Raw genomic sequence first — 27,769 nt, 5'->3', positions numbered from 1 at the left:
GTTTGAAACTAAATATAAACATTTTCATCAAGGTTTTATTTATTACAAACATATTCTTTCACTATCAATACACATTGAGGCCCTTCTTTTAGGTTAAAACAATCTACTGTATCTTAAATTTTTCTTTCTTGAGTTTGGGACTATTATGTGTTTAAATAACTTAAAAGGATAATCCAAAAAAAAACCCTAGTAAGTGCGCACGAAGCGCGCAAAAGGTTTTTGTGTTTTTAATTCTAATTTCGTCGGAATTGATCCCAAATCCCTAAAATGTGCAATATTTAGAGGAAATTGGCCTACTGTGAGAAGAAATGCGCGCAAAGCAAGCGAAATTTGAGGATTTTAGGCACTTTCAGAGGATGAAAAGGGCATTTATCAAGGGGTGGGAAAAGATTTTCCAAAGATGGATATTTTCCCCTTGTCCCCAGGTGTTTTTAATTCTAATTTCGTCGGAATTGATCCCAAATCCCTAAAATGTGCAATATTCAGAGGAAATTGGCCTACTGTGACAAGAAATGCGCGCGAAGCGTGCGTAATTTGAGATTTTTTGGCACTTTCAGAAGATGAAAAAGGCATTTATAAGGGGGTGGGAAAGTTTTTCCAAAAGAGGTTGCAGCGTGTTGTGAGTCTGGTCATTATGATATCTTCCTTTTTATTCTTGACTTTATTTTTCTCTCCTCTTTTTCTTTTTCCTTTCCTTTTCTCTTCCTCTTCTTTCTCTTTCCCTCCCTCTCCCCTCTTTCTTTTCTCTTATTACCCAGCCCGATACGACGGCTAGTTCAGCCCGAGGGAGGGGGGAAGTTCCCCCCCCCCATCGCCTGTTACGCCACTGTTTCATGTCAATTAGAGACAACAGGATTATACAATTTCATACAGTATATCTTTTAAATTACACAATATGATTAAACCAGGTACTGTACTTGAAAACAATAAGGAAGCAAAACTTACACGTCAAAAGTGTCAAATGTTGTCCACACAAAAACTGTACTTTATTAAAAGAGTAAATCTACTAAAGGGTGTCGTCAACGAAGATATGCACACATATGAGTGTACTGTGGTCACTGTGCATGGGGTTGTCTGACAGCACATAACTGCTGACCTCGATAGAGAGTGATTGATTGCACAAAGGTTTCTATGCTGGTGCATCTGCGCTAAAACTGTCTTTGTAGATATGCATTGCGCGATATGAATCAACCTTTCAATATGAAATCAACCTTTCTATATGGAATTGTGTATCCATTCAATTATCTCAAATTTTTTTTTTTTTTTTTTTTTTTTTTTGTGATATAAATCCGCCCATGGTTACTCAGTCCCTATCTGTAGTGTTTTCAATTCGGCCATTCCAAGGCAACACAACATACCTTTAAAAAAGAAGCAGTATACGTTGTTTGCAAAGGCCTCTATAAAAGTTTTAAAAATTAAAAAAAATGTAGTACAGCAGTACAGTACCCAAAAATTAAATCCTAGGGTTATGGGTTCAAATCCTATGCATACAGCGAGACAATTTATCTACAGTAAAATAATATTCATTACACCCAGGGAAAAAAATGATTAAAAAATAGACAACAGTCACCAAGCAAAATACTGTAGCAAGAAAAAAACACAATTCACATTCCTTTAAATAGAATCCAAAGTTTACAACTATACAAGCATAAAATACCATTGTTTCCTCAAAGGGAAGAAGACTTGATTCATGCATGAAAAATCCTCCCTTTCCTTGAACTTCTTTTTTTATTTTACCAATGAACATGACTGACAAATCCCAAGGATTTACAACAATTGATGATGGTATTATGAACATTCTGGTTAATACAGGTACATGCCATTGCACACAATACAATAGATAGAAACACACTGGATATACACACTAAGAGGTCAGCTATGGTTCACGATTAAATTTGGGGACTACAGTAGGTTAATGACCAGTGTCTGGTGGAGCAGACTAGAGGATATGAACAATAAGTCCAGGTGAGTTATAATTGACTACTGTAGGTTCAATGAACTTTCATTAAATATATTCTTGTAATTTTTTTAACCAAGCCTCTGGCTCTTGCTTCCCATTTTAAATATTAACACAAGACATTTTAAAACAAAGAATAATATTTAATAATTATTTTTTCTTTTTTGTCTACAGAAAAACGAAAATTCAGAGCAGATTAGCTCAGTTGGTATACTGCAGCAGAGGTAGCCACTTTGCGTCTGCTAAACCTTGATAATCATTAGGGTCTCTGCTACAATTTATTCCATTGTTGCTTTCCATTGTGATTCAACTAGTAGAGCACTAAAACACAAGTTACAATTGCGTACCAACTCTTAGATAAGACGTTAACACGTTGACTGACAACATTACAACCAGCTTGCTGTGACGTTACCTCAGTGTTGGTAATGTAATGTCCAAGTTTGCCCTCTCTTTTCAATACAGTCCTACATTTCAATAGCCCTACAGTACAGTAGATGATGTTACACCTTAATAAAACTTTAGTCTGAACAAGATCAGGATAATCCTTGAAAAACATAAAATAAGCACATACCAGAAAACGAAGCATTCACAATATCTATTGTGAATAAAAATAATTGGTTGATCAATAAAAACATAAAACAATAAATATTGATCATCCAGCAGAAACAGAACTAAAGTGAGGTGGTGTGGCAGTGCATAAATGAAGCTAATTGGGTGTGGAAGCAATATGACTGAAAACAGTGGGACAGTCAAGAAAAAGGATGGAAAGGCAATGTAGTTACTTGTTATTTATTTATTATCAATTCGGCAAAACAAAACACCTTAAAATGATAAACAATAAGTACAAAAAATAAAAAAACACATTAAAATGATAAACAATAAGTTAAAAAAAAAAAACAGGTTAGCAGCATGCCAATAGAGAATAATGGGCTAAAGCCAGGCACGAAAGTGAATTCACCACTAACCCGTATTTTAAAAAATGGAATGTAAGGACAATGTAAAGATTTTATTTTTTTATTTTATATTTTTTTCTTTATAAAAGTTTAGAAATTCATCTTGTTATATGACACCATGTAAATTTCTTAAAATCAATTTACAGAAAATTAATAAATTAAATATTGATCACAACACAAAAGGCTATGCATGATATTAATTTAATAAAAAACAAGAAATTTTAATACCATAAATATATGTTACTACTCAATGGAGCATTCAAATCCTCAAACTATAAAATGAAAATAAGAAAATTATTTATTTATTTTATCCGTGAAAAAAAAAAGTGACTGGCAGTAACTTGTGTCACCAGAATAAATAACTTAAATCCGAGGACAACGAAAAGTGAGAAAATCCTATGAGGACAGCCTTGAGCAGCACTGGCAACCGCCACAAGGTTGTTGGATTGGCTCACTGCTTATAATCCAAACACCGATTACTCAAAATACAAGGATTATAAACTCTAGACAAAACTAATTGAATCTGGATCATTTATGACAGCGAATGGTCCATATTAGTTGAATATGACACTATGTAGGGTTTTCATTATCAATTGACAATCCCTGGTTAATACGTAAGGCCAAATTAAAAGGAAAGTATGTTGCATATCCCCTATCTTGCTCCTCTTTTTCGGGCTGCATCTTAAAATTTTCAACTAAGTAAATTTAATCGCGAGAATCGAAAGTGTCATTTCTATCGGAGTTTTTTGCTTCAGTTCTTTCTACTTCTTGAGAAGTGAAAAAATGCGCAACCAATCAGATATCAGGATGGGAATCGACGCTTTCGCTTCGCGCAAATAAATTTGCCTAGTGGGAAACAGACTTTATTAAAACTCTTTGTTTTACAAAACAAAACATTCTTACAGAAATCTTAACATGCACATTAGGCCAGAATTTGTCATACCTTCGGCAACACTTCTTTTATACCTTGTTTCGCGAACTTGTTTTTTTAAGAATCATCAAGGGCGAAAAAAAAAAATAAAAAATTAAATTTTGTTTTCTTATTTAGCAAATACTTTTGCCAAAAACTTCCAGAATGTAAATAGTGTAGTAATTGGATAGTTAAATGTTTTAATTTATATAATTAGGAAGAATACATATCTTATATTGGAGATTTCAAGGCAGCGGCGGGTGTAATAAAAATAAAGAAAAACTTCAATTTTTTTTTAAATTTTCATTCTTTCATGGCAGCGGATGCGCTAATTGGCCAAAAATAAAACAGTATTTTTATTTGAAATCATTGTTATTGGCTGGCACGGGTTCGCTAAACTCTAAACAAGGTACTGTATAAAAAGGTCTCGCCTTGTTTAGCAAGCTTTTCTTTGGAAGATCTTCAGAAGGCTAAAAAATAATAACTACCGTATATTTTCTTATTTGAAATCATCCTTATCAGTGGGTTTACAAAAAAAAGGTATACATGTCACTTTAGCAATAAGTATACATGTCGGGATGTTTTGTAACCAGGCCTATTCATAATTCTATAGAAATTTCAAAACCAAGGAAGCACAGGCTTCAAAATAACCAACTTACAAAATATCTGTTGAATACTGTAGAATTTTACAAAATGTCTCCCGCCCATACTGTGCCTGTCTAGTCCTGGTTCAGTGATGCCTCTTAAACTTTTTTGAAAGGGTGTATAACAGGGAAGTGAAAACCAAGTGGTCTAAACAAAGGGACAAGCTAGGGCATAAAGCAAGTAAGAAAGTTTGATTTGTTTATGGTAAAACCTGCGCTTTTTGATCCCAAACAAATTTTTGTTAAATATGTAAAATAACATTTTCAGTCGGATGAACTCAGCGTGTCTGAACGCAATAGATCCCTCTTATGCAAAAAGGCAGAAACTTTTCTTTAGCAATACCACTGTGTGTGTGTTTCACTCTGTGAAGGAAAAAGGGGCATTATCATCGAGAAATAAGTGACATTATTGGCCTAACCACAGATACTACGCCAACAGACAATTCTCAGTGTGTCTGATTGAAAGAGATCCCTCTTATGCAAAAAGGCAGGAACTTTTCATTAGCAATACCACTGTGTGTGTGTTTCATTCTGTGAAGGAAAAAGGGGCATTATCCTAGAGAAACAAGTGACATTTTTGGCCTAACCACAAATACTACGCTAACAGACAATTTAATTTATTGGCAAAGTCTTGTTTTACAAGAATATGAGGAACACGTGCATTCACCTAAACCATACAACCCAAAAAAAAAAAAAAAAAAAGAATCACTATTCACAAAGCCTAAAAAAATTCAAAATCAATATCATCTTAAACATTTATCAACAAAGAAAAAAAAAGATTTTTTGTTCTCGCCTGTCCGCACGTAATTCAATTTCGCATTTGGCAAAACTATCTTTCAACAGATATTAAGTTTTTTGATTATTGACAGGCAAAACCTTGGAGTATTATAAAAAAAAATTATAAAAATGTAGAAGACAATAGTAACAGGTGGTTTAATAAGTTCAGATTACCGTATCTCTTTATTCTTTGTTTTCTTATTGTATTCAACAGAATAAATGGATAACAAATATAAGTATTCATTATTGTAGCACCCAGTTAGACTAAAAAAAAATGTTTTAATATACTATTGTACTGTAATAATAGGGAAACGGAATAAAGGAGAAATTTGTTTCTTATAATTTAATATAAAATTTATAAATTAATACTAATTAGTAAATACTTTTTCTTTTTGTAAAATTTTAAATGCAAAAAATTAAAAAAAAACCAAGATGGAAAAAATATATTGCTACTGTTTCTGCCTACATATTATTCAGTATTATATTATATTTATTATTCAGTATTATTATATTTATTATTCAGTATTAATATTGTTGAAGAAACAACAGTTCTTTTTAGAACACTATCTACATGGTGTATTTAATATTGTTGTAATTTATCATCACTATATATTATTATACAGTAGGTCTTAACATTATTATTATTATTATTATTATTATTATTATTACTGTTATGATTATCTTATTACTGATATATTTATATTTTGTTATAACACTTATTCTGGATGCGTTTCTCACAAATATTTAATTGAAAGAAACTAGTAATTACATATAATTGCCTTTCAATAATAAAATTAATTTCACAGAGTATCATTCCAACTATCAATAATTTCACTTATTTCTCATGATAGTTAATGTTCACACATGAGCATTGGCTCAATCAGACTCTCGTCTCGATTGCCACAGAAACTCAACAGCCAAGAGACTCAGCCAGCGAGCCTTTGGGACTGAAGGCCGCGCCAAATCAGGAAACGGAAATGAGCGCGACATTTTCCATCAAACATTTATATTCTTTCCTTTATCATTCATTTTCCTCAATTGGCAATCATTAATAAATCATTGGTGTTATTACCCAATGGAGTTAATCCATTATGCTGTGAGGGATTCTATATTTTATCTGAAATCTCAACGCGATTCTTCCTATTAATTATAGATAAGGGAAAATAACAGCAAAACATACTTAGTATTCAGATAGTTTTGCGCCAGGAAATGTAATAGGAATGATGGTTTGCCCTACCTGACGTGTTATGGTACTGAATGCTCCATACATTCCCAAATACTTGTGAAAAAAAAATCTCACAAGTGATTTGGGTAGGAATTGAAAAACACAACCTCCAAATAACTAGCCTAAATACTTGCGGAAAAAATCTGGGAATCGAACCCACAACCTCCAGATAACTAGCCTTTTATTAAAGAACCAGTAAAATTTTGCACAGTCTCAGTATTTTCTGGACAATTACAGGCTCAAAATGTTCTTATTTTACACACTTTTCAAACAGAAAATTATTATAGTACATCAGTATTATTACATAGACCACCTACTGCACAATAAGGTATGGAGCTAAGACTTGTTGGTTTTCTAGTTTTTTACAATAAAATCCCCATTTGACATTTAACACAGCCTCAATTTGTTCATATTTTGCTCTTAATTTTTAAGAAATTTCAGCCTTTATTTTTCTTATAAAATGTGTACTTATGAAAAAAAAAGTGTAGTGATGCATCATGACATTTAAAAGGAATAAGTTCACCACATTCCTACATGTTATGTAGCTGTTATTATTAGATTTAAAAGATTTGAATAAGATTAATCACAACTATATTCTTAATTCACAAAGTATTTGTCTTGCCTAACCTTTGTTTCGATTTTACAGTAGCAAAAATATAACATTAAATTCTGTCTGTCAGTTAATCTGTCTGTCAGTTAATAAAGTTAAATGCTTAGTTTAGAGACATACAGCCCCAAAATCTAATGAAATAGAACATCTTCTTTGTGACGTCTTTTATAAGGGTATGCCTCTATAAATTTCTCAATTTGTTATAATATGCTGATAGCGATGACCAACCAAAAGGTAAATTTTCAACAGTGTATGCCCAGTTCAAAGACAATTGTTGATTGTTTAGAATAAAAGCTTTAATAATAAATAATAATAAAAGCGACCTGAGCTACTCATTGAAATCATTACCCTGGGCTTTAACTAGGGAAATGATAGTATAGTACTGTACATAAAATTGGATGTAAAGAAAGAGATGGGCTTATTCTTGAGAAACTATAATATTTGATCCTTTTATTTTAACTACTATACTTGGTATGTTGAACGCCTAAAATCAAAGGCAACATCTTACTTCAGATCTCAATTATAAAATATAATTTGAGGCAATTAGATCCCGAGAATATTGAAAACTACAAGGCTATTGTTACAATACCTCAAGGACGCAATAACAAGGACACCTTGAACTGTATCACATTATACAGGTACATGCATTGATGCATGTTAGTATGCATATTTAATATCACTTATGAATATTTATGTTTAAAATACAACATAAAAAATAGATGGTTTAGAGTTTTTATCATTAAAAAAATGAAATACTTTGGCATATTTTAATAACACTGATTTTTATTTGGTACTAGGATATTCCTGACTAACCTGTCCGTGACAAAATTACTTTACACTAGGTTTCTGCAACCAGCCTACTTGAGGCTCTAGGTACCAAGCATCAGGAATGCCATGGACCAACATACCAAAGCAAAGGCAAGAGAAGTTCTGATCATGAAAATTACCTCCATGTTCTTATGATACAATAATTTGAATACCATATTTGTTCTGTATTGTGAGAAAATTTTGTACAAACTGCATATACACTAAATCAATGAATCTTTCCTTATTTTCTCTGGGGCGACTTTGCACACACAGCCCATAGTTTTTAAATGACAAGACAGGATCACAGATGGGATACCTTTAATTAAATATTCTATATATAAATTTCTAAACTGCAGCTTCCGTAAGTGCAAATGTGCAGTATATCGACTTTGCACACACAGCCCATAGTTTTTAAATGACAAGACAGGATCTCAGATGGGATACCTTTAATTTAATATTCTATATATTTCTAAAACACAGCTTCCATAAGTCCAAATGTGCAGTATATCATTATTCCTTGATAATTCCATCAATGCTTATCCACGAGGTTCAATATTTTAAATTAAATTTTCTTAATACTAGTGAAAGCATTTTTCTATATCCCACTTTTCATTATGTTTCGATCAGCTTCGTTGATCCAGTTCTCAGGTGATAATGACTTCAAAATAGGAATAGTTATGAAGTTGACCAGCCCATCTACCATGATATATATGCGATGATTATCAGCTGGGAAAATTATGTTTGAAAGTCAGGCCGATTATTACTGTTCATTACAAAGTAAATTTTTTTAACATCTATGGTGAGTCTTAATTGCTGTACCAAATGAAGATTTTTTTTAATGTATTTTTACATATTATTTTATTGCTTGCAGCCAATAAGTGTTCTTCAGTAAAGCGAACTTTTTACTTCGCAGCTTACTCGAGATTCTAGGTGCCAAGCCTTAGTCCCAGCCACGCCAGGGACCGACATAGAAAATCCTGGCAAGTTCTGATCATGAAAATTTCCTCCATGTTCACATACACAATAATTTGACATACCATATCTGTTCTTTGTGTATAAACTGCATTATTCACTATATTAATGAAGCAGTTTTACATAAATAAATCTTTCTATATTTTCTCCAGGGCGACTTGTTGGCACCACCCGCCTCCTAATGTTTTGCGGCCAATAATTAAGCCTCAGGCCATGGTTTGCGGACCGTCGCTTTAAACGACAAGACAGATTTCAGAAATGGTACCTTTAAATTAATATTTCATATATTTCTAATTCCATAAGTTCAAATACACAGTTATTATTCTTGATAATTCCATCAATGCTTAAAACTAGGTTCAATACTTTAGATGAAATGATCTTACCATTGAAATCATATTTTCTATATACCACTTTTCATTATGTTTTGATCAGCTTCATTGATCCAATTCTTTGGTGATAATGATTTAAAAATAGGAATGGTTATTAAGTTGACCAGCCCATCTGCGATGATATATATGTGTGATAATTATCAGCTGCGAAAATTATGTTTGAAAGGGAAGGTGATTATTATTGTTTATTACAAAGTAACTTTTATTTAATAACTGTGGGGAGTCTTAATTACTGTACCAAATGAAGATTTTTTTTAATGTATTTGTATGTATTATTGTACTGCAGCCAATAAATTCTGTATGAAAAATTATATTTTAATTTATTATTCTTTTACAACACGTTATCAGGTTTAAATTGTCAGACTTTAAAATTAAGTTTCTCCATCGGTATTTATGCCTACACCTCTGAGTATATTTAAATACACATTTTTTTTAATAGGAACCAGTAATCTTTTTCCCAATTTCAGTGTTTTTATTTTTGTGCCCATTACAGGCTCAAAATGTTTTTATATTTATTTTTTATCGTTTTTTTTGTAAACAAATTCTTTTAGCTATTTGCTGAACGAAGAATCGGGCAGATGGGCACATGAAAGAACAGTCAGACAGACAGAATGAATAGAAAGACGAAGAATATCCCTACTTCTCATCAGAAAATTCATCAATTCAAGAATAATAATGGTCTTCATGACTAGAAAGGCTGATGGACATACAAACAGACAGATGCATGGACAGATGGAGTGGCAGTCAGCCAGGTAGATCAAACGAAGGAACTTAGAAGTTAGATGATAAAGATAGATAGCTAGATGGGTGGCTAAAAATAAATTAAACATTACAACTGTAGTGTGTGGTACGCACAAGTTCCAAAAAGCCTAAAATGAACAAACTTTCAGTATGTACAATAAACAGATAATTTTTTGGACAGCATTGAAATGAAAATTTTATGACTTTAATGTTTTTTTCAAGGCGGTCTAGACGCAGACGAACAGTCAGCAAAAATAGATATGACATTAAAAACCTGCCTAGACAGATGGTGGTCAGTTGTGTAAAGTAATGCTTCAAAAACATAATCTAATTCTGGACAACAGCTGTTCCGGCTGAAATTTATCAATTTCGCAAAATTATATTAAACCTCTCAATTTAGTCATAAAAATACACTATATTAGTATCTGCGCCAATGCATTTTGTGACACATTGTAATGTGATACACACAAATTGCGCTGGGGAGGGACATTGCCAATGTTTAATATGTTTGTATTACATGAGTTGTACTGGAAGGTGACTGTTAATCACTATATCATGTGTCACAAGAAATGCTTTGGAGACCAATAACAGATCTTCCTCCCCGTTTTCTCTCACCCTCAACTTCCCCCTGGTTATTTTTACCCTGTTTCTCTAAAAAAAAAAGTGACGGGTCACACTTTAAGAATGGTCTTCACTCTGAATCAAACACTTCACTCATTTAAATTTCAAAAATTGAGAATGAAAAACTAAATCCCTATTCCAATGAAAACTTTATGGTCATTTTTAGTATTTTTAACTTTTAATTTTAAGTGGAACTGATTTTCTGCCATGAGAAGAAGGGGGAGGGGAGGGGAGATGAGATGAAGTGTGTCTGCATGCATCCCCCACCCCCCAGCCTATGCCCATGAATATCAGAAACTAACAAGCAAATTTCAGTACCTACAGTGTTTACATTGAACAAAAGCATAATCTACAGTACTTACTGAGAAAACCTTTCCATCTTCTCGCACCTCAACACCCATAAACATTTTCATTGTATTTTTATTTGAGAAAACAATATTCAACATCTATATATATGACAAATAAGGTTTATTGAGTACTGTATTATTTAACCTTTGGAGAAAAAAAAATATAACACCCACACACTTTAAAATTTAATGACAAAGCTTAAGAAGAGATTCAACTTTCAACAGTTTGAAATATTTTTATTTTCTTCAAGGATATATAATGATATCAAGAGGAACTGACATTGAAAGTCATACTAAATCAATATCAATTTTACTAAATCTTTTATGAAAGATAGAATTACTACAAGGGAAATATTCAAAATTTACAGTATGCTATACACATCATCTTAGAAAATGCATCAGATGCCACGATGACATTATAAACAGACTGTAAGGATTTTATATTTATTTTAATCTATGGATGATATTTCCCATTTCCTGGGGATGGCAGTCCGGAGCAGAACATATAGATGTCACCTAATACTGTGACATGCTTTCGACGATGAATAAAAACTGATGATTACATTGATTTGCCCTGCTTATGACAAAGTGATGATAATAGTCGCATCTAAATAGCTGTAATTCATATAACCTGCGTGGAACTGGCAAGACAGTTATTGCATTGCCGACAGCAATTCAATCTACCCACGGGCCCCAGGGGCCAATAATTCAAGGCCTTTTTGACATACAATCACAAAAACATTTCATACGTATGTAGTATTCGGGAAAATGGATGATGTTTCGAAGTGGATTAGCGAGATTCATCGAGCTTATCGTTGGCACATGCTGTAGGATTAAAAGTAGGTTGCTTACTAGAATACCTACCATTTAATAACTACGTCTATTTCTGGTATTAGTTCAGATCAGATTGATGGCGATGTAAAACATTCATAAATAAAAGGATTATTCTATAATAGGTAATACAATCTAGGACTTAATCTATGTATTACTAATAATAAAATAAGAATGTTTTAAAATATCTGCAGTATACACACATCATTATGACACCTGTGAAATCAATAGCTGGCCGGCCTTGGTCAGTCGGTGAAACAGCATGATGTTGTGTGATTCTATTTTTTCTGTTTTTATCGGTTATACTGTTTGGTTAGTTTAGGTAATTTCCAGTTAAATTTATTTCCATACTTTATTCACATTTATTTTTTGAGCGCCATGAGACGGTTTCGATTGTGGAAGGCACTATATAAATACAAAACCATTACCACTTTCAACAAAACATTGCAGTATATTTAAATTCAAGAAAATTCCAAGTCTCAAATTCGTTCACCCTCACCCCCACTACTACCCCACAACACCCATAGAAATCTAAGTTGGTAACATTTATCAATCCATCAGCCATCACATCATTTACATAATTATCAATCATGATTATCATCATTAACTTCATTTACAATCATAATCATATACCATTATCACTATTTTCAGTATCATTATCATCTTATCATCATCACCGACCCCATTTACATCATTATCAATCATCATTATCACTATCATCAGTATCATTATCTTCATCATTAACCCCATTTACATCACCAAACTTTGATAGCACTATTATAAGTATTATTACCATCATCATCATCATCATCATTAGCCCTATTCACATCATCAAAGATCAGTACCACTATTATCAGTATTATTACCATCATTTGATAATCATCGTGAATTCCAATACATCATTATCAGTATTATGAAAATCATCATCAATCCCATTTACATCATTATCATCAAACATCATTATCACTCTCATCAGTATTACCTACCATATCATCATCATTAAATGTAAACACAGTATCCTCACCCATCAAATTAGCAAATATTTACAGTCACAAACTTAGTATTGATGATTGCATTTATCTTTTTTATAAAGATTGTATTTTTATTTTACTGTTTACTTATTGTTAAGTCTTTATTGTGATTAATTGCCTTTGGTTTTAAAATAGTATAATGAATTTTATATAATTAAAAAATGACCAACAATGCTAATAAAATATTAATATATACAGTATTACCAATAATAACATAATAATTATGTCAATGCATAGCACATAATTGTCACTATTAAAGCTGATCAATTTAATGGAATTTCTTTTAAATAATTACTTGATTAATTGGTTTTTTTAACTCATAGCAATTTCCAATGAGCAAACACCAAAAGAACTTTTAATTGAAACTACATAAAAGTTATTCTTTACAACAATGACAGTGATTTCTTTTAGAATAAAATTTTACCTTCGACTAAATGAATTTTGCACTCATATCTTTGAAATATATGCATTCTGCTTTCGAAAAACCAAAAATTGATGCGTTTTGAAATGCGGGACATTAACGGCTGCTTTTAATAATAGGTCAAAGCTAATAAACAGAAGTATGTCAAGGGTAGAGAGAATTAAAAGATGTTAGAAAACCCAGCCTCTTTCGGCTCAGCTTCGCTGATAATCTCATGTTTTTAACAAACAGATTTACGGTGAAACCAAGTGGAAAATTTATTAATTACTCAAGCAGTATATACTAACTTGCGATCCCACATGTGTATGTCATAATAATGTTGAATTCGTTCATCTACGTCCAGTAAAATGTAAACATTCTGAACTCTTCAATTTTACAAACAGATTTACGATGATACAACATGGAAAATTTAATAATTGCTCAAAGCATACTAACTTGACTTGTTCTAAAAATGGTCATCTTACATGCTTGTCATAGCGTTAAGCCAATACTTAGTATCTGTTAAAATTATAACATCCTGAATTCTTTATTTTACAATGTAGTACGCATTCTAAAAATGGTCATCCCCCATGCTCGTGTCATAATAATGTTCAGCTAGGCCTCAAACATGAATAAATGGTCGACAAATGCAGCCTCTAAATCTAAACGGTATTTTTGAACTTGTTAGCATAGCTTGTCAGAATACAATACAAAACTACAAAATTTCTGTCACTTAAAAATCGGTGGCGATGATGCCTAATACTTCCATCTATGAAATGAACACATCCTAAATTCTTTATTTTAATATGTAGTATGCATTTGCATATATTTTTAAAAATACAAATCATATTGTGCGCGTAACTATGACATCAACATCGTTTCAAACAACATAGTTTTATTGAAGCCATGTTATTAGTTTTCTCAACTGCGACCTAGTTTACATGAAATCATTAGTTGTAAAGGAAATTATATGTATGTACATTATATATTAATAACTAAAGGAGATTACAATTTTATTACTCCCATTTGTCAAAAATAAATTTTAAATTGAATAAAGCATTTTAATGGAAGGACTGAGCAAATAAGTGTGCATCTCTGACTCTCCTTAAACTCTGCCATCATTTTCTAGGTTAACCGTAGAAATTTGTTAAAGATTTAATAGAGTAATATGCTCCAGCATACAGTATTAATACCTACGAATTGAACAATGGAATTTAAACATATTCCCTTCCTGTGAACAAACATAATTTGTATTTAATTAATTAATAATATTTACAAAATTTAAGTTCTAACGTAATTAAGACTATCAAATCAAACAAATAGTCCAAAGGGCTGAGAAAGCCTATTGGTGCTTTAAGTCAAAAATAGGCCTACTTTTTTTAATGCAGAAATGGCATACAAATACTAATATGATAATATGGTTGTAACAGTGTTACAACCATGTCAATCCAACATATGATGTTACATTTGTTAATGTTTACTCGTTGCTTGATGAGAATACAACAATTATAAAATTTATTTTAAAACCAACAGCATTAGGAGTGAAGGCAAAAGCAGTCGAGCTAAACACAACAACACTAGTGTAGTAAATATAAAAACATCAGTGGTAAACACAACAACTTTAAAATCATCATCACATCAAAACAACAATTAGGACAGCAGCAAGCCAAAGGGTCAAGGAGAGTTCGCTCATGGGATTTCATAAGCCATGAGGCCAACACTACATTAGTTGTTATGTTTTCAAACAGAGGATTGTATTGAATTATGTCTATTACATTATGAATTGTCTGTACCTCAACTGTATTCACACTGGATGAAATTCTGCCGAGACACAAAATACCTTTTCAAGGCTAAACCACACTGTTGTTCGCACTTGGATTATATATGACACAGTAAATTTTCATGGCTAAACTTTGCAGAATGATATAGTCAAACAAAAATCGGCGAGACGCACTTCTTCATGGGATTATGTCTGTCTAGGTTTAGGATCAAGTTCACGCGTTCTTTCTCTTCCAATACCAATCACTTCATTAATATATTCCTCAATCTGCCATGATTGGTCGATAAAAATTATCAACCACATTATACTATGTTTATTTATAAGTCAGTGGTTACGTCATCACTTTTACTTGCACTTAATTTTCCTATCCATGACTAATCACTAATTCGATATAGTGCCTCTGATTTTTTGCAGCTTGTGTGCAAAAAGCTCAAAGCTGGGCTGATTTTCCATCACAATTAATATTTTGTTGCTAGGCCAAGCTATGAACACACACAGCGAACCTAGCAAATCTTGCTCTACAGCACTGGTTAACACAATGAAGCATAGGCCGTCCAAAGCAAGGCCTAGAACGGCGTAATGGTTATGTTACAAAAAGGAGATTGACTTATAAAAGATCAAAAAAAAAATAAGGCAATGCTGATATAATGCATGATAGTGTTTACAATATATTTTAATCTATTAAACAAATGTCAACCAGAAGGTAAGGTTAACTACTTAATAACCCCTAATAAACTTCATCAACCACAATCAATTATTCATCTTTCTTTGTATCGCGAAGAACTCCGAAGGGTGTCGGTGCGCATACTACTAACAAATCTTCTAATACGCAGAGTTAATGTATTCATCACAGAGCAAACGGTCACTGCAACCAGCAGTTTGATTTTATTTCCTATGGTGTACTTAAAACCTGACTACAACTGCAGAATATTATATTTTATTATTCTGTATTTTTTTATTCTCGGTATTTCTTTATTCAAAAACAATATAAAACATGTACATTTCATAAAATATAGCCGCTCAGTGATGCATCCACATCACCGAGTTGAATTGCATTTCATGATACCATCATTAGTTAATAGAAAATCGAATCCGTCAAACAAAAACAAAACATCAAAGATTACAATCATTAATAAGCTTCACCAAATACGGTAAAGGACTGCTCGCGTGGCGCACCGTATTACAAATAATGTTACGAAACTTTTCAGCAGATCGAGTATAATATTTGTGGACAACATTACCTCTAACAAGCAATAATGAAAACAATTTAGAAGTGGGGTTCAAAATAGTCTTAGCAAAGGAAATACAAACGTCTCGATGCCTATGACTATCAAGGTGCAACGTAACAAGAGCATCAGCATATGTGGTGTACCTCTTGCCCAAGATAATCCTACAAGCGTGTTTTGAATGCGCTCGATAGCATTAATGTGGTTAATAATGAGCCCTCCATTCCATACCAGTACCGCATATTCCAACACTGGCCTAACTGAACCTGTATACACCAACACCAGGTCGCCCCGGGGAAACACCACGCCGTTTAAGTGTATGCAGGGTATGGAGCCTGCCGTTACCTCTCTTAACCATATAGTCGACGTGTTTGTCCCATTTTAAGGTTAGACTGAATAAACACTCCAAGCAATTTAACATAATCACATGTGGCAATAGCCTGATCATAAAGAGTAATGCCCTGGGAAGGGGCAGATTTTTAGAAAAACAAACATCCATAATAAAACATTTCAAAGGATTAAGTCTCATGTTACTTTGTTCAGACAATGAAAGAAGACTTGCAGCACAGTTAGGAAGGCCAGAGTTTTGTTGAATCCTACGATATTCCAGAAACTTAAAATCATCAACATATTTATAATGATGAATGGATTCGTTATTACGAGAAACCTCATTTATCATTGCCTAAAAGACAATAGGCCCTAGTTTAGTGCCCTGAGGCACACCAGCGTTAATAACTGATTGGTCAGATAACACTCCTTGGTATTTTGCATGATGAATGCAACCACATAAGAACTCAGCAATCCAAGAAACATAAGCAGAAGGAACAGCCATGTCCAAAATTTGAAGTATTGCAATCGAGCGATCAACATGGTCGAACGCTTTCGAGAAATCCGTTAAAAGAATATATGAAACTGTGTGTGGTGTGTCCGCGTGGCAATGAAGTTTATTTAATATACTAATAAGGCAATGGTTGGTTGAAATTCCTTTAAGGTTTCCAAACTTATCTTGTCAAGCTTAACCTCCATAGAGGCAATGGTGCCAACAGCGATAAAATGTTACGCAATCTTAGCGAAGTGATCTGTAATGGCAATAGGTCTCATATTTCGCAATGTAAATGGTACACCAGCTGCTTTCGGAATTGGAACAACATGAGCTTGCTTCCACTGGTGCGGGACAACAGATTCTTGAAATGAGCAATTAATACATGACAAAGTGGTCTTTAGAGTTACAGTAGTACAAGAATAATTTGATAAATTTTGCAGAAATCTGATGAGGTCCACACAAAGAGCGAGGTTTGACCTTATTAAGTTGCGTAAGGACCTCCCATGGCTCAACCGAACGAGGAGGGGTACACGGAAGAAAAGCAGGCAACAAAGTTCTGTCCAATGCTTAAGTGATGCACTAACATTGGTCAAGAAAGATGACACACAATAAGCGATAGCTGTAGAGTCTACGATTTCAGTGTTGTCCATCACAATATCTTTTTGGTTGCGTTGTCCAGAAAGATTACGAATGTGTTTATGCCATTCAGCTGGAGATGACCTTTCCAAGGTGCTCACATTTTTGATGTGATAGTCCTTTTTATCAGCCCGTAAAAACACATTTATCTTATTATGGAAATATCTCCACAAATATTGCTTATTTTCTGCAAACGCCTGTTGCCTCTTTTTAATCAACGATTTAGTATGAAAACATTGTTAGCTCGTATCTATATATCTACAAAATGCTGATCAATTTCATTCACTATTAGGTGATAGACAGAGAAATAAACAATTATGTCAACAAACAATATATACAGTATTAACACTCTCACCTTTCCACCAATCACAAGCCCTGCAGAGAAGTCATGCTGTACACCAACTTTTGTTAGCACTTCAAACGTCTGGTAGGCCAGCTCCCGTGTTGGTGAAATCACCAAAGCGCCAAGCCCATCTGCTGCAGAGAACCTATTCCTGTATAGGCATTCTAGGACCTAAAACACAACATTAAATCCAAAAAAAGTTATAAGATTTTACCTGAAATTTGAAACATTCTTGCTCACATTATCTGAGGGATTTTTCTCCGGTAAGGAGAAAGAACAAAGAATAAATATGATTAAAAAAAATAATATATAAAGTAATTATGAAATTTCCAGCCTTGAAATCTAGATTCAGAAATACCAGGGTGGTGTCTGGCAGGGGATAGTTTTTAAACCATTGTTTTGTAGTTTTCCACCATAGACTTAACGTAAAGTGCCTAGAGGATTTCTGCAATCCGTAAGTCGCAATATAAATACTGCTTTGTTATTATTATTACCGGTACTATTAACTAATTCTTTAATATAAAAAATTATATAGAGTAAAATAAAATTTATTTGAAAATCTGTGTAGATAAACAATTAATATCACAAAAAAAAAAACTGTATTTAAATCTTTCAATGGGAACTTGTGAATTTAAAATGATTTGCTTGATTCTATTTTTTTATTACCAAATAAATAAAAAAAATATCTTATTTATTGAATTAAACAACTTATATTTCCTAATATTTCAATTTTTAATATTTATAAAATATTGTATTTAAATACTTGAATATCATAATCATAAAAGTATGAAACGTATAAAGGTGCATACTGGAACTAGAAAAGCTAAAGTTTTGCCTGAACCAGTTTTAGCAGCGCCAAGGATGTCAAAGTCCTGTAGTCCTAGGCCGATAGTTGCCTTTTGAATGTCGGTTGGTGAGATGAAATTTGCTTTCAGTAAACCAGCTTTCGTTCGTTGGCTTATTGGAAAATCGTCAAATGTTTCTACATTCGATGAATCAAACTGTGGAAAACAATTACATTTTTAGCCATACAATAGATTAAAAGTACTGTTTTTAGTCAGTTTATTCAACATGGCAACTCGGGTCTTGCTATGTGCAGTATGGTGGTATGTCCTTTGCAAGTTCGTAATTTTGTCTGTTTAAAATTTGAAAAGCTGTACAACCAAAATTCCTTTGTATGTTTTTATACGAGTACAATTTTTTTTTTTTTTTTTTTAATTCTTGTACACAGTAAGCTCTCAAACAAGCACTGCACCAAATACGAGCTTTTTTAGCAAGCGTCACTCACAAGTAAGTGCTGCAGTGATTGGAGATGTTTTTTTAATGGAAGTGACCGTGCTTACAACAATATTTCATGTTTCGTATCATCAAGAAAATTACCCAACATTCAATTTCTAATGAAACTACTATTACTACACTACTTATGTTACAAAATATCAGAAAGGCCACACCAAATGTTAACATTTTAAATGTTAACATTCTATCTTTAGTCTCTTCTATTTATTTGTCCTTTCGGAAATTCAATTCAACATACAATTGCTCAAAGGTTAGTTATTGTTTTATACAATATAAACAAAATATAAATCATTTAAAACTGTTATCTTATCTACTGCCTACAAATTTTAGTTGAGTTCATTGAAAAGTCTATAGAATACAGTATGGAACAATAGAAGTTAAAAACATTTTGTACTGTAGCTTGGAGTCATTCATAAGCCCCTCTCAAAACAGAGGCTCTCTAGAATAAGAGACGCGGAAGCCTCAAAAACTGCTTTAAGCGACACAGTGCTTTTTGAGTCATTAAACAGCGTATGTGGGGGTCTAGGATTGCCTTTAGCATGTTATAGTTTCCTCTTTAGCTTGGAATAATTGATATTATTATTATTATTAATAATTAAAAATAAACACAGTATTAGACATTAATTGAAAAAGACTATTTAATTTAGAATGATGGTAATTACAGGGGATGGGGTAGAAACAGATCATCCTTAATAATATAATATCACACTTGCATGCATATTAAATGACGCATTTCCTCAATTATGTCACACTTGAGTGTCAATAATAAAGTTAGAGTGTCTATATCTGATGACGCTGAAAGTTAAAATTAATAATTTCAATTGATCGGAATGCAATCTATCAACAAATCACTCCGCCTCATATCTCACGATAGGAAACAAGTTTCAAATTTAACAGCATTCTACGCTGTCAGATTTCGTAACACAATATTGATGTGGCAGGCTTTTTAAACATGTTGGAGAGGTGGTTTAATGGAGAACGAGGAGAGAATACATGATGAACGGATTCAAGCAATGTGTAATTTAAATGCGTACGTAGATAAAAATTCTCGCAGGAAATGTTTCTAGGCCGATTGCTTTTTATTGAATCAACGTACCAAGGTCAATTTGCAAATTCAAAATATTTTAAGGTTGACGTTCGAGGTTTTTTCCTAAACAATTTTTTAAAACAAAAACCCGGAAAGTTTTCAAAGACAACACTCTAAAAGTAGTCAATTCCTTTAGTTACGTCAACGTATGACAACGGGAAGTCATAATATTGTATCGCATTAACGAAACAACAACTTAGTAATCTCCAACATCACCAAAATTCTGCACCATGCATGCTAATTCAGATCCAAAATTAATTGATCATATCTCACCAATGCTCAAACAATCCCCACCCACCCCACCCTTATTACCGAGAGACAGCCCTTATTACCGATTCACTATTGAATTGTTTCTGCTATACCAGGAAACAATTGAAAAATTTAGCCTGTACCTATAAAGTTACAGTAAACTTTTGTCTTTACATGTCCCCAAACGCACTTTAAGTTCAGTGGATGTATTTGTAACTGATTTGTGCTTGATCCTACAGTACAGTGATCGTGCATTTTATGCTGCTAGCTCCCAGTCTCTAGAATGCATTTCCATATGAACTTCGCACGCACAGTTCAATTTAAATTTTCAAACAGAAAACATCCTTCACTGCGAAATTAATTTTAGTTTACTGTACTTGGAATCTACAGTAAACACATTTATGTGAACTTTGTTTTTAATTTATAATTGTTTCTTGCTTACACGTACCATAATGTATGTACCATTTTTGTAATATTTGCTCCTTTTTATTTGCATTTTAATTGTCGTTTTTGGCTTTTTCTTTATGTTGAACCTTGGATTTGATTTGAAAGGCAAGTAAATATTTTGAGGGGGGAGAAAGAGAAATTCATGAACATTCTAATTAGTTATTTCAAGACATGATGTACCTAGTTTTTATTGAATATTCTTGAAATATATATTATATACATTGATGGCTTCTTATGAAACAGGAATTGGAGGAAACACAGCAACATCTTCAACACAACCAGACCCTTACTCAACTAAAATGTAAATAGTTAAATGCCACAAATTGGAGGCTCTTTAATACGGTATTTAAATATCTGTTTCTTTTTTATTCTTTTTTTTTTATTATTATTTTTGGTATAAAATCCTCAGTGATGAAAAAATCTATATGGTATAAAATAGTATGGCATATACTCAAGTCTTCTTGACCCCCACTAAAGAGGGCAGCACACGTACCCTACTTTTATTGCACCACAGCACCCTACATTAGTGGTTTATTATACCTAATAGGTCCATGATTATACAGTACAACACTTGTGCACTAACAAAAAATAAAAGGCACTTGGGATTAACTGAATATATATTTCACATATGCCTGTCAGTTTCTGTTACCGGTATGTCTTACAATCCACCCATAACTTATGATTAATGTAGTCAATATCGATGTTGGAGATCTTATTTCAACACACACGTTCCACTCATGTAAATATGATGTGATTGTCACCATTTATTATATTTTGTTGAAATTAAATACTACTATATAAAAACCTATTTCAACACACAGATTCCACTCATGTTAAGCACGATGTGATTGTCACCATATGTTATATTATAAACTTGATTTGTAGATAAACTGTACTGTATAAAGGCAAGGCTCTTTTATACCATGTTCAGTGAACTTATTTTTTTAAGACTATCAGAGGAGGGCAGAAAAAAATAATATAAATTTTGGTTTCTTTTATTTAGTAAAACAGTTTTAGCATCTAGACAGAGGAGAAAAAATGACTGATGAATATAATCAGTGTAGTAATGGGATTTATAAATGGTTTAAATTTTCCTAATTAAGGATGGAATATAGATTATATTTTGAAAGAATTCAAGGTGGCAGTGGGCGTAATAAAAATTTAAAAAAGGATTTTATTTTTCCTGAAAATTTTTTTTTTTAACAACCAAAAATGTGTTTATGCCTAAAAAGTAGAAATACACAAATAAAACAGCAATTTTTGATTTTGAATAAGTAAAAAACACCAGGAGGCATTTAATAAAACAAACAACCATCTTTAAGCGTATAACTGATCGCGGGCTCAAAAGCGAGCCCGATCGTGTAGCAGTAGCAGACATGATTCGGGATACTATTCCCATCATCAGTGCGAACACATCACAATTTCGGATTTGCATCGCGTACCATCCAGCAAAACAGGCTAGGCCTTGGCCCTCTAGCCTTGCCAAGGCTATCCAGCCTTATTTGCTTATAAAAAATAAATAAAATGCCAACCCTGAATTTCGTAAAATTTTGGCCAACACAATAATTTTTTTATTTGGCCTTAAAGTGGATGGCTGAAAATGGAACTCTTTAAATTCTCAAAACCTTTAAAACTAGTCTTAGTTTTGATTACCTTGGATGGGCTTCTTTTTGAGATGGGCTCTTTTCGAGATTGGCTTCTTTTCAAGATGGGCTTCTTCTCAAGATTAAGCTCATTTGGGCTTTATTCAAGGTTTTACAGTATCACTGAAAGCACAGTGAACCTTGCAATGCAAAATTTATTATTTGGATATAACTATTCACTTAATGATTGTCTTATGGATTACAATAATAATAATAATAATAATAATAATAATAATAATAATAATAATAATAATAAATAACTTGTAATGCGCCAATTCCAAGAATGATGATAAAAGGTGCAGCGTAAGAGAAGAAGCCAAGCTGTTAAAGAGTTGAGTTTTAAGTTCAGATGTAAATGTACTGTAATAATAGAGGTAACAGACCTAATGGAAGAAGGTAGTTTTGTTCAAAAGATACGATGCAGATGTAATGTTCATGATAATCAATTAAAAAAACACTAAAATAGAGGCTCTTCCAGATAATTTTACTTTAGTCAAATCACAAACTTACATGTTGAGCAATAAACAATGAACATGCTTTGATGTACAACTCAGGCCAGACACACACTTTTTTATTTTGCCTTGAGTTCTAACAAACATATAGCTTCATATGCATTTTCTGTTCGAAGGTGTCTGTAAATTTTGACTTCGTCCCACACACACAAACCAATGTCCAAATTCCTCAAAGGCAGATGACATGGCTACATTTTCTGTAGCTGCTCCCAAACTCTGGAACAGGCTACAAATTTATCTTCGCTCTATTAAGACTACAGAATATCGGCCTTCGAAAATGCACTCAAGACCTATCTGATGATAATGCCATCTGAAATTTTCTAGTTTTGGTTCCAAGTATTTGTTCTTTTTTTAATTATGGGTAGAATAAGATAGTTAGTTGGATTTATTCTGTGTAAACACCAAGGATAGCCCACGAAAGTCTAGAAGAAGACTTATTTTCAGTGGGGTCCTTCTGGTGGTGATTAGGCAATACACCGGGAGACAATTCCCCTACTCTTTTCCGAAGAGGGACTGCGTTCTTTAATGCGCGCAAGGGCCATAATGCACACAGGACCAACGGCTTAAACGTCTCATTCAAAAGACGGTGCGCTATATACCACCAGATTAGCCGACGGAGCTAAGCTGCTCTCTCTGGCACTTTGAATTACGTGAGGTCATGGGAGTCATGAACCAGCGAGCCATCACAGGGCCTTCAAAGTGTTGGTAAACAGAGCGGTAAAGCTGGTTTCTCTGCTTCGGGTTAGTTTGCAGGATATTTACTGCCTTACGGTATACCCTATTCAGACTACACACTGATTACTCCTGATCGCAATCAAGGAGCACATTCAGACCAACACACAAAAACTTTACATTCTAGTCCCTAGGCCTCCGGTGGCTAGGCCTACAGTATGTTGACTGACCTCAGCCAAGCAGTGCACTGTGTGAAATTTGTTGTGATTCGTTGCGTGTAATCGGGAGTAATAAAGATTCCGATATGGATTACTTATCGACTACTATTGGTGAGCTTTCACACACAATTTTACTTTGCAATTGGCTGCGATTGCATGTCGCAGTTGCTACCACTGATCACAATGCGATGCTTCAGTAGTCTAAATGGGGAAATATTTTTTCTTTTTCTGCTCTCTATATTCACAAGCGCTTTGAGCATTTCTTCAAATGCATAGAGTATGAGCGCTATAAAAGTCTTATTATGTATTATTATGGTGAGGAAGGTGTGCTAACTGGCAAAAAATATAATTTTATTTTTATTTAAAAATTCAAACTATTATTATCAGTGGTTATAGGTTCTCTAATCAAGATCTAAAACATAGTCTCGTCTTTATGTAGTCAATCTTGGTCTGGCCGCGATGTACAGTACAGTACTATAGTATAGTGACAGTACCAGGTCATCCACTATCTAAAGTTGGTCCAGATCATAGATTGCCAAGAGTTTCTCCGATCCAGAAATCCATTAGAATAGTTTACTGCAAGACCTAGACTATAAGAAAAACTTGCACCCGAAAATGCTTTGGTCAGGGATTTACGAGAGCTTGAACAGTGGACTACAAAAAATATCCCAAATGGGCATTGGGGGTTACTTAGCCAGGGATTTACATTAGAATGTTGCCCCGCATAGCCGGAATGCAGCTGGGGCTTGCACAGGGATTTTAATGTTTAGATGGAAATGTACATGTGAAGTCCCCGCTGGACCCAGATCCGGGGGCCCCGAATACAATTGACTTAACTAATGTTGTAAGCACTGTAATTTATAAAAAACCATCCTGTTAGTTTTAAAATTATATATTTAATATCTATGCCAAGTTTTGAATTAGATCTGATGCATACCAACAATTTTTTTGATTTTCTCAAATCTTACGACTCTCGAGTCTGATGCATAAAAATGTCCACTGATCAAAAGAATTCGTATGTAATTGTGTACATTGGAGGATGATTCAAACGGGATATTTGTATTATTAAATTTACACATAAAGTCTGTATTAATGATGAATATGTCCTATATACAGTAATCATTGATTAGTATTATATTATAGAATATTTTTAAAGATTTCAAATTATTAGAATGAAATTTTACGATTAATATACCAGAGTATAATTGAGAATTACCGTCACGAAATTGCATATGGGATCTTATTAGGAAATTCTGGCCTGTAATTGGTCTGTATACATCACATGACATAGAATTTGAACTTTGATTGGATGATATGTGTTGTTGACAGGAATATAGAGCACAAACATCCTGGTGTTGCATAGGCCTAGAGTAATAGTTTTTAAACAATTTAAAATAATAATACCCCTGTAGTAATAATAAATTAGTTGAAAAAAAAAAATGCATTTATAGAGTCTATTATTTAGTACAAATTATTAGATCAAATCAATAAACAGTACCTAATTATTTTTTTTTCAAAGTACATTATACACAATGAGAATATTAATAATTCAGTTTTGTATATTGCTTGAAACTTGATATACATCAGTGTGGCTGCCATAGTTTACCCGAGGGGAGGGAGTGCGATGTCCTTGGCAAAAGTGAAAGTGGGGCAGGGGGATTTGTAATAATTTATTTCATCGATTTTAGATATCCCCTTCCCCAGTGGCTTCTAATTATGTATTTAAAGTTCTTATCATTTCATCTAGCATCTGTGAAAAAATAATTGAAAATCTATTAAACACAACAAAGCTATGGTGATTTAATGACATAAATTAGTAAAAAAGTCACAAAATTTTAAAAAATCATTAAAAATCAACTATACAACCAAATTTAATTTTGTAAACATTTTTAATGTTATAAAACTTGGTAGATTCTGTGATATCAGTATTGTGGACATCCAATCAAATTTAATTTTTTTTTAACATCCCTATTTTGGTAGTTGACATTGCCGTTTTGGTCTGTTGCCATTTTGGTACTTTATCATTGCTTTTTTGGTTTATTGCCGTTCTGGTCATTGCCATTTTGGTCATTGCCGTTTTGGTTTTTTGTCATTTTGTCCAAAAACCCCTACCCCTTATGCTTTACAGTGCAGTAGCGTAGATAGTATTTTCGTGTTCTTACTGTTCCAGGTAGGTACCGATAACGAATATACGGATTTCTCTTAATCAGAGTCTTATTATAAAGTACAAGTTTTGTTTTATAAAGAAGTATAGTATAGTAAATCATGTTTTTAACACAGGAAAACTAAAACAATGATAGGCATAGGAGGCCTAGCTAGGCCTACTACTACTAGGCCTAGGCCTCCTAGGCCTACACAGGCCCTGGCTGTACTGTCTGTAGGAAGGAAGGCTATCTAGGCCTAGCCTACCAAGGCCTCTGGAGTTTTAACTAAGAATATTCAATACCTACACTGTTATATTTCGATTTGAGAACTTCAATTTCCTCCTGATCCATTTGCCATTTTTGTTTTCGCTTGTAAAGCAAATCAGGTGTATGTCTTTTGCCAAATTTTCCTTTATGTTTTCCTTTCCTACCACCATGTTTCAAATTACTGTGGGCTGCCATTTTGGATATCCCATGAGTCACCATCACATTAAAATGCGCCCCCTATAGTATGAAAACTCACCAACCATAGAGATATACAGCAAATAGGAATACCTCTATTACTAATATTATTATATAATATTATAACTATAGTTGCATATAATATAAATCAAGATTCATTTATTTACAGGACTACATTCGTTGAGAGCTATGCTACACGATGTACTATTATGTCCTTTATTCTAACATTGTATTTACCTTTGTTTGATGATTATTATAATTTAACAGTGTTAACGGCTATCTTGATTTATATTATATGCAACTATTTGTTCCTAGCCGTATTTATTGTGTAATGGAGTGTATCTGGTGGTATTTGAATCTGTTCCACCATGAAGCCTCCGTGGTCTAATGGTTATGACGCTCGCCTTGACAACGAAAGGTCGCAGGTTCGAGTCCCGCCAGAGGTATTTTATTACACAATTTCTTTATTTATTTACAGGACTACATTCGTTGAGAGCTATGCTACACGATGTACTTTTATGTCCTTTATTCTAACACTGTATTTACCTTTGCTTGATGATTATTATATAATTTCACAGTGTTAACGGCTATTTTGATTTATATTATACCGGTATGCAACTATTTGTTCCTAGCCGTATTTATGGAGTGCATCTGGTGATGATTTGAATCTGTTCAACCATGAAGCCTCTAATGGTTATGATGCTCGCCTTGACAGCGAGAGGTCGCAGGTTCGAGTCTCACCAGAGGCATTTCATTACACAATTCACAGACTAGTGCTGTCTCGTAAGAATTTCGTAGGACGCGATAAGAATGACAAAATATCCACTGTATCTATTGGAACCGAGCCACATAGCTTGTATTCCACTATTTGCATTCACACATGGGCTGTGTATATATATTGCCTTGGTTTGGCTCTGTAATCATTAGTGGTCGTGGGACTAGTTTGGGCCCTACCTAAGCTGGTCGAACGTTTGCTTGGGTCTATACCCTAGCTGCACTGATGAGGCCTGGAAGGC

The 27,769-nt window shown here is 33.3% G+C and overlaps 1 protein-coding gene across 1 annotated transcript in view; it reads right to left on the bottom strand.

Annotated features, from left to right (window-relative positions):
• The window catches only part of LOC117120349 (probable ATP-dependent RNA helicase DDX10), a gene marked incomplete in the record, with an annotated part of 77,611 nt that extends 50,852 nt beyond the window's left edge, over positions 1-26,759 (bottom strand). The window contains 3 exon segments of the mRNA XM_033265376.1: positions 18,036-18,194; positions 18,833-19,024; positions 26,598-26,759. Coding sequence (XP_033121267.1) covers positions 18,036-18,194; positions 18,833-19,024; positions 26,598-26,753 — 507 coding nt within the window.
• Between the last annotated feature and the right edge of the window lie 1,010 nt (positions 26,760-27,769).

Source organism: Anneissia japonica, unplaced genomic scaffold (assembly GCF_011630105.1).
Source record: "Anneissia japonica isolate Jap-2015-1 unplaced genomic scaffold, ASM1163010v1 scaffold284953_len930413_cov181, whole genome shotgun sequence".
Taxonomy (NCBI): Eukaryota; Metazoa; Echinodermata; class Crinoidea; order Comatulida; family Comatulidae; genus Anneissia; species Anneissia japonica.
Note: the sequence above shows the minus strand (reverse complement) of the source record. Positions and strands in the feature narration are given on the sequence as shown.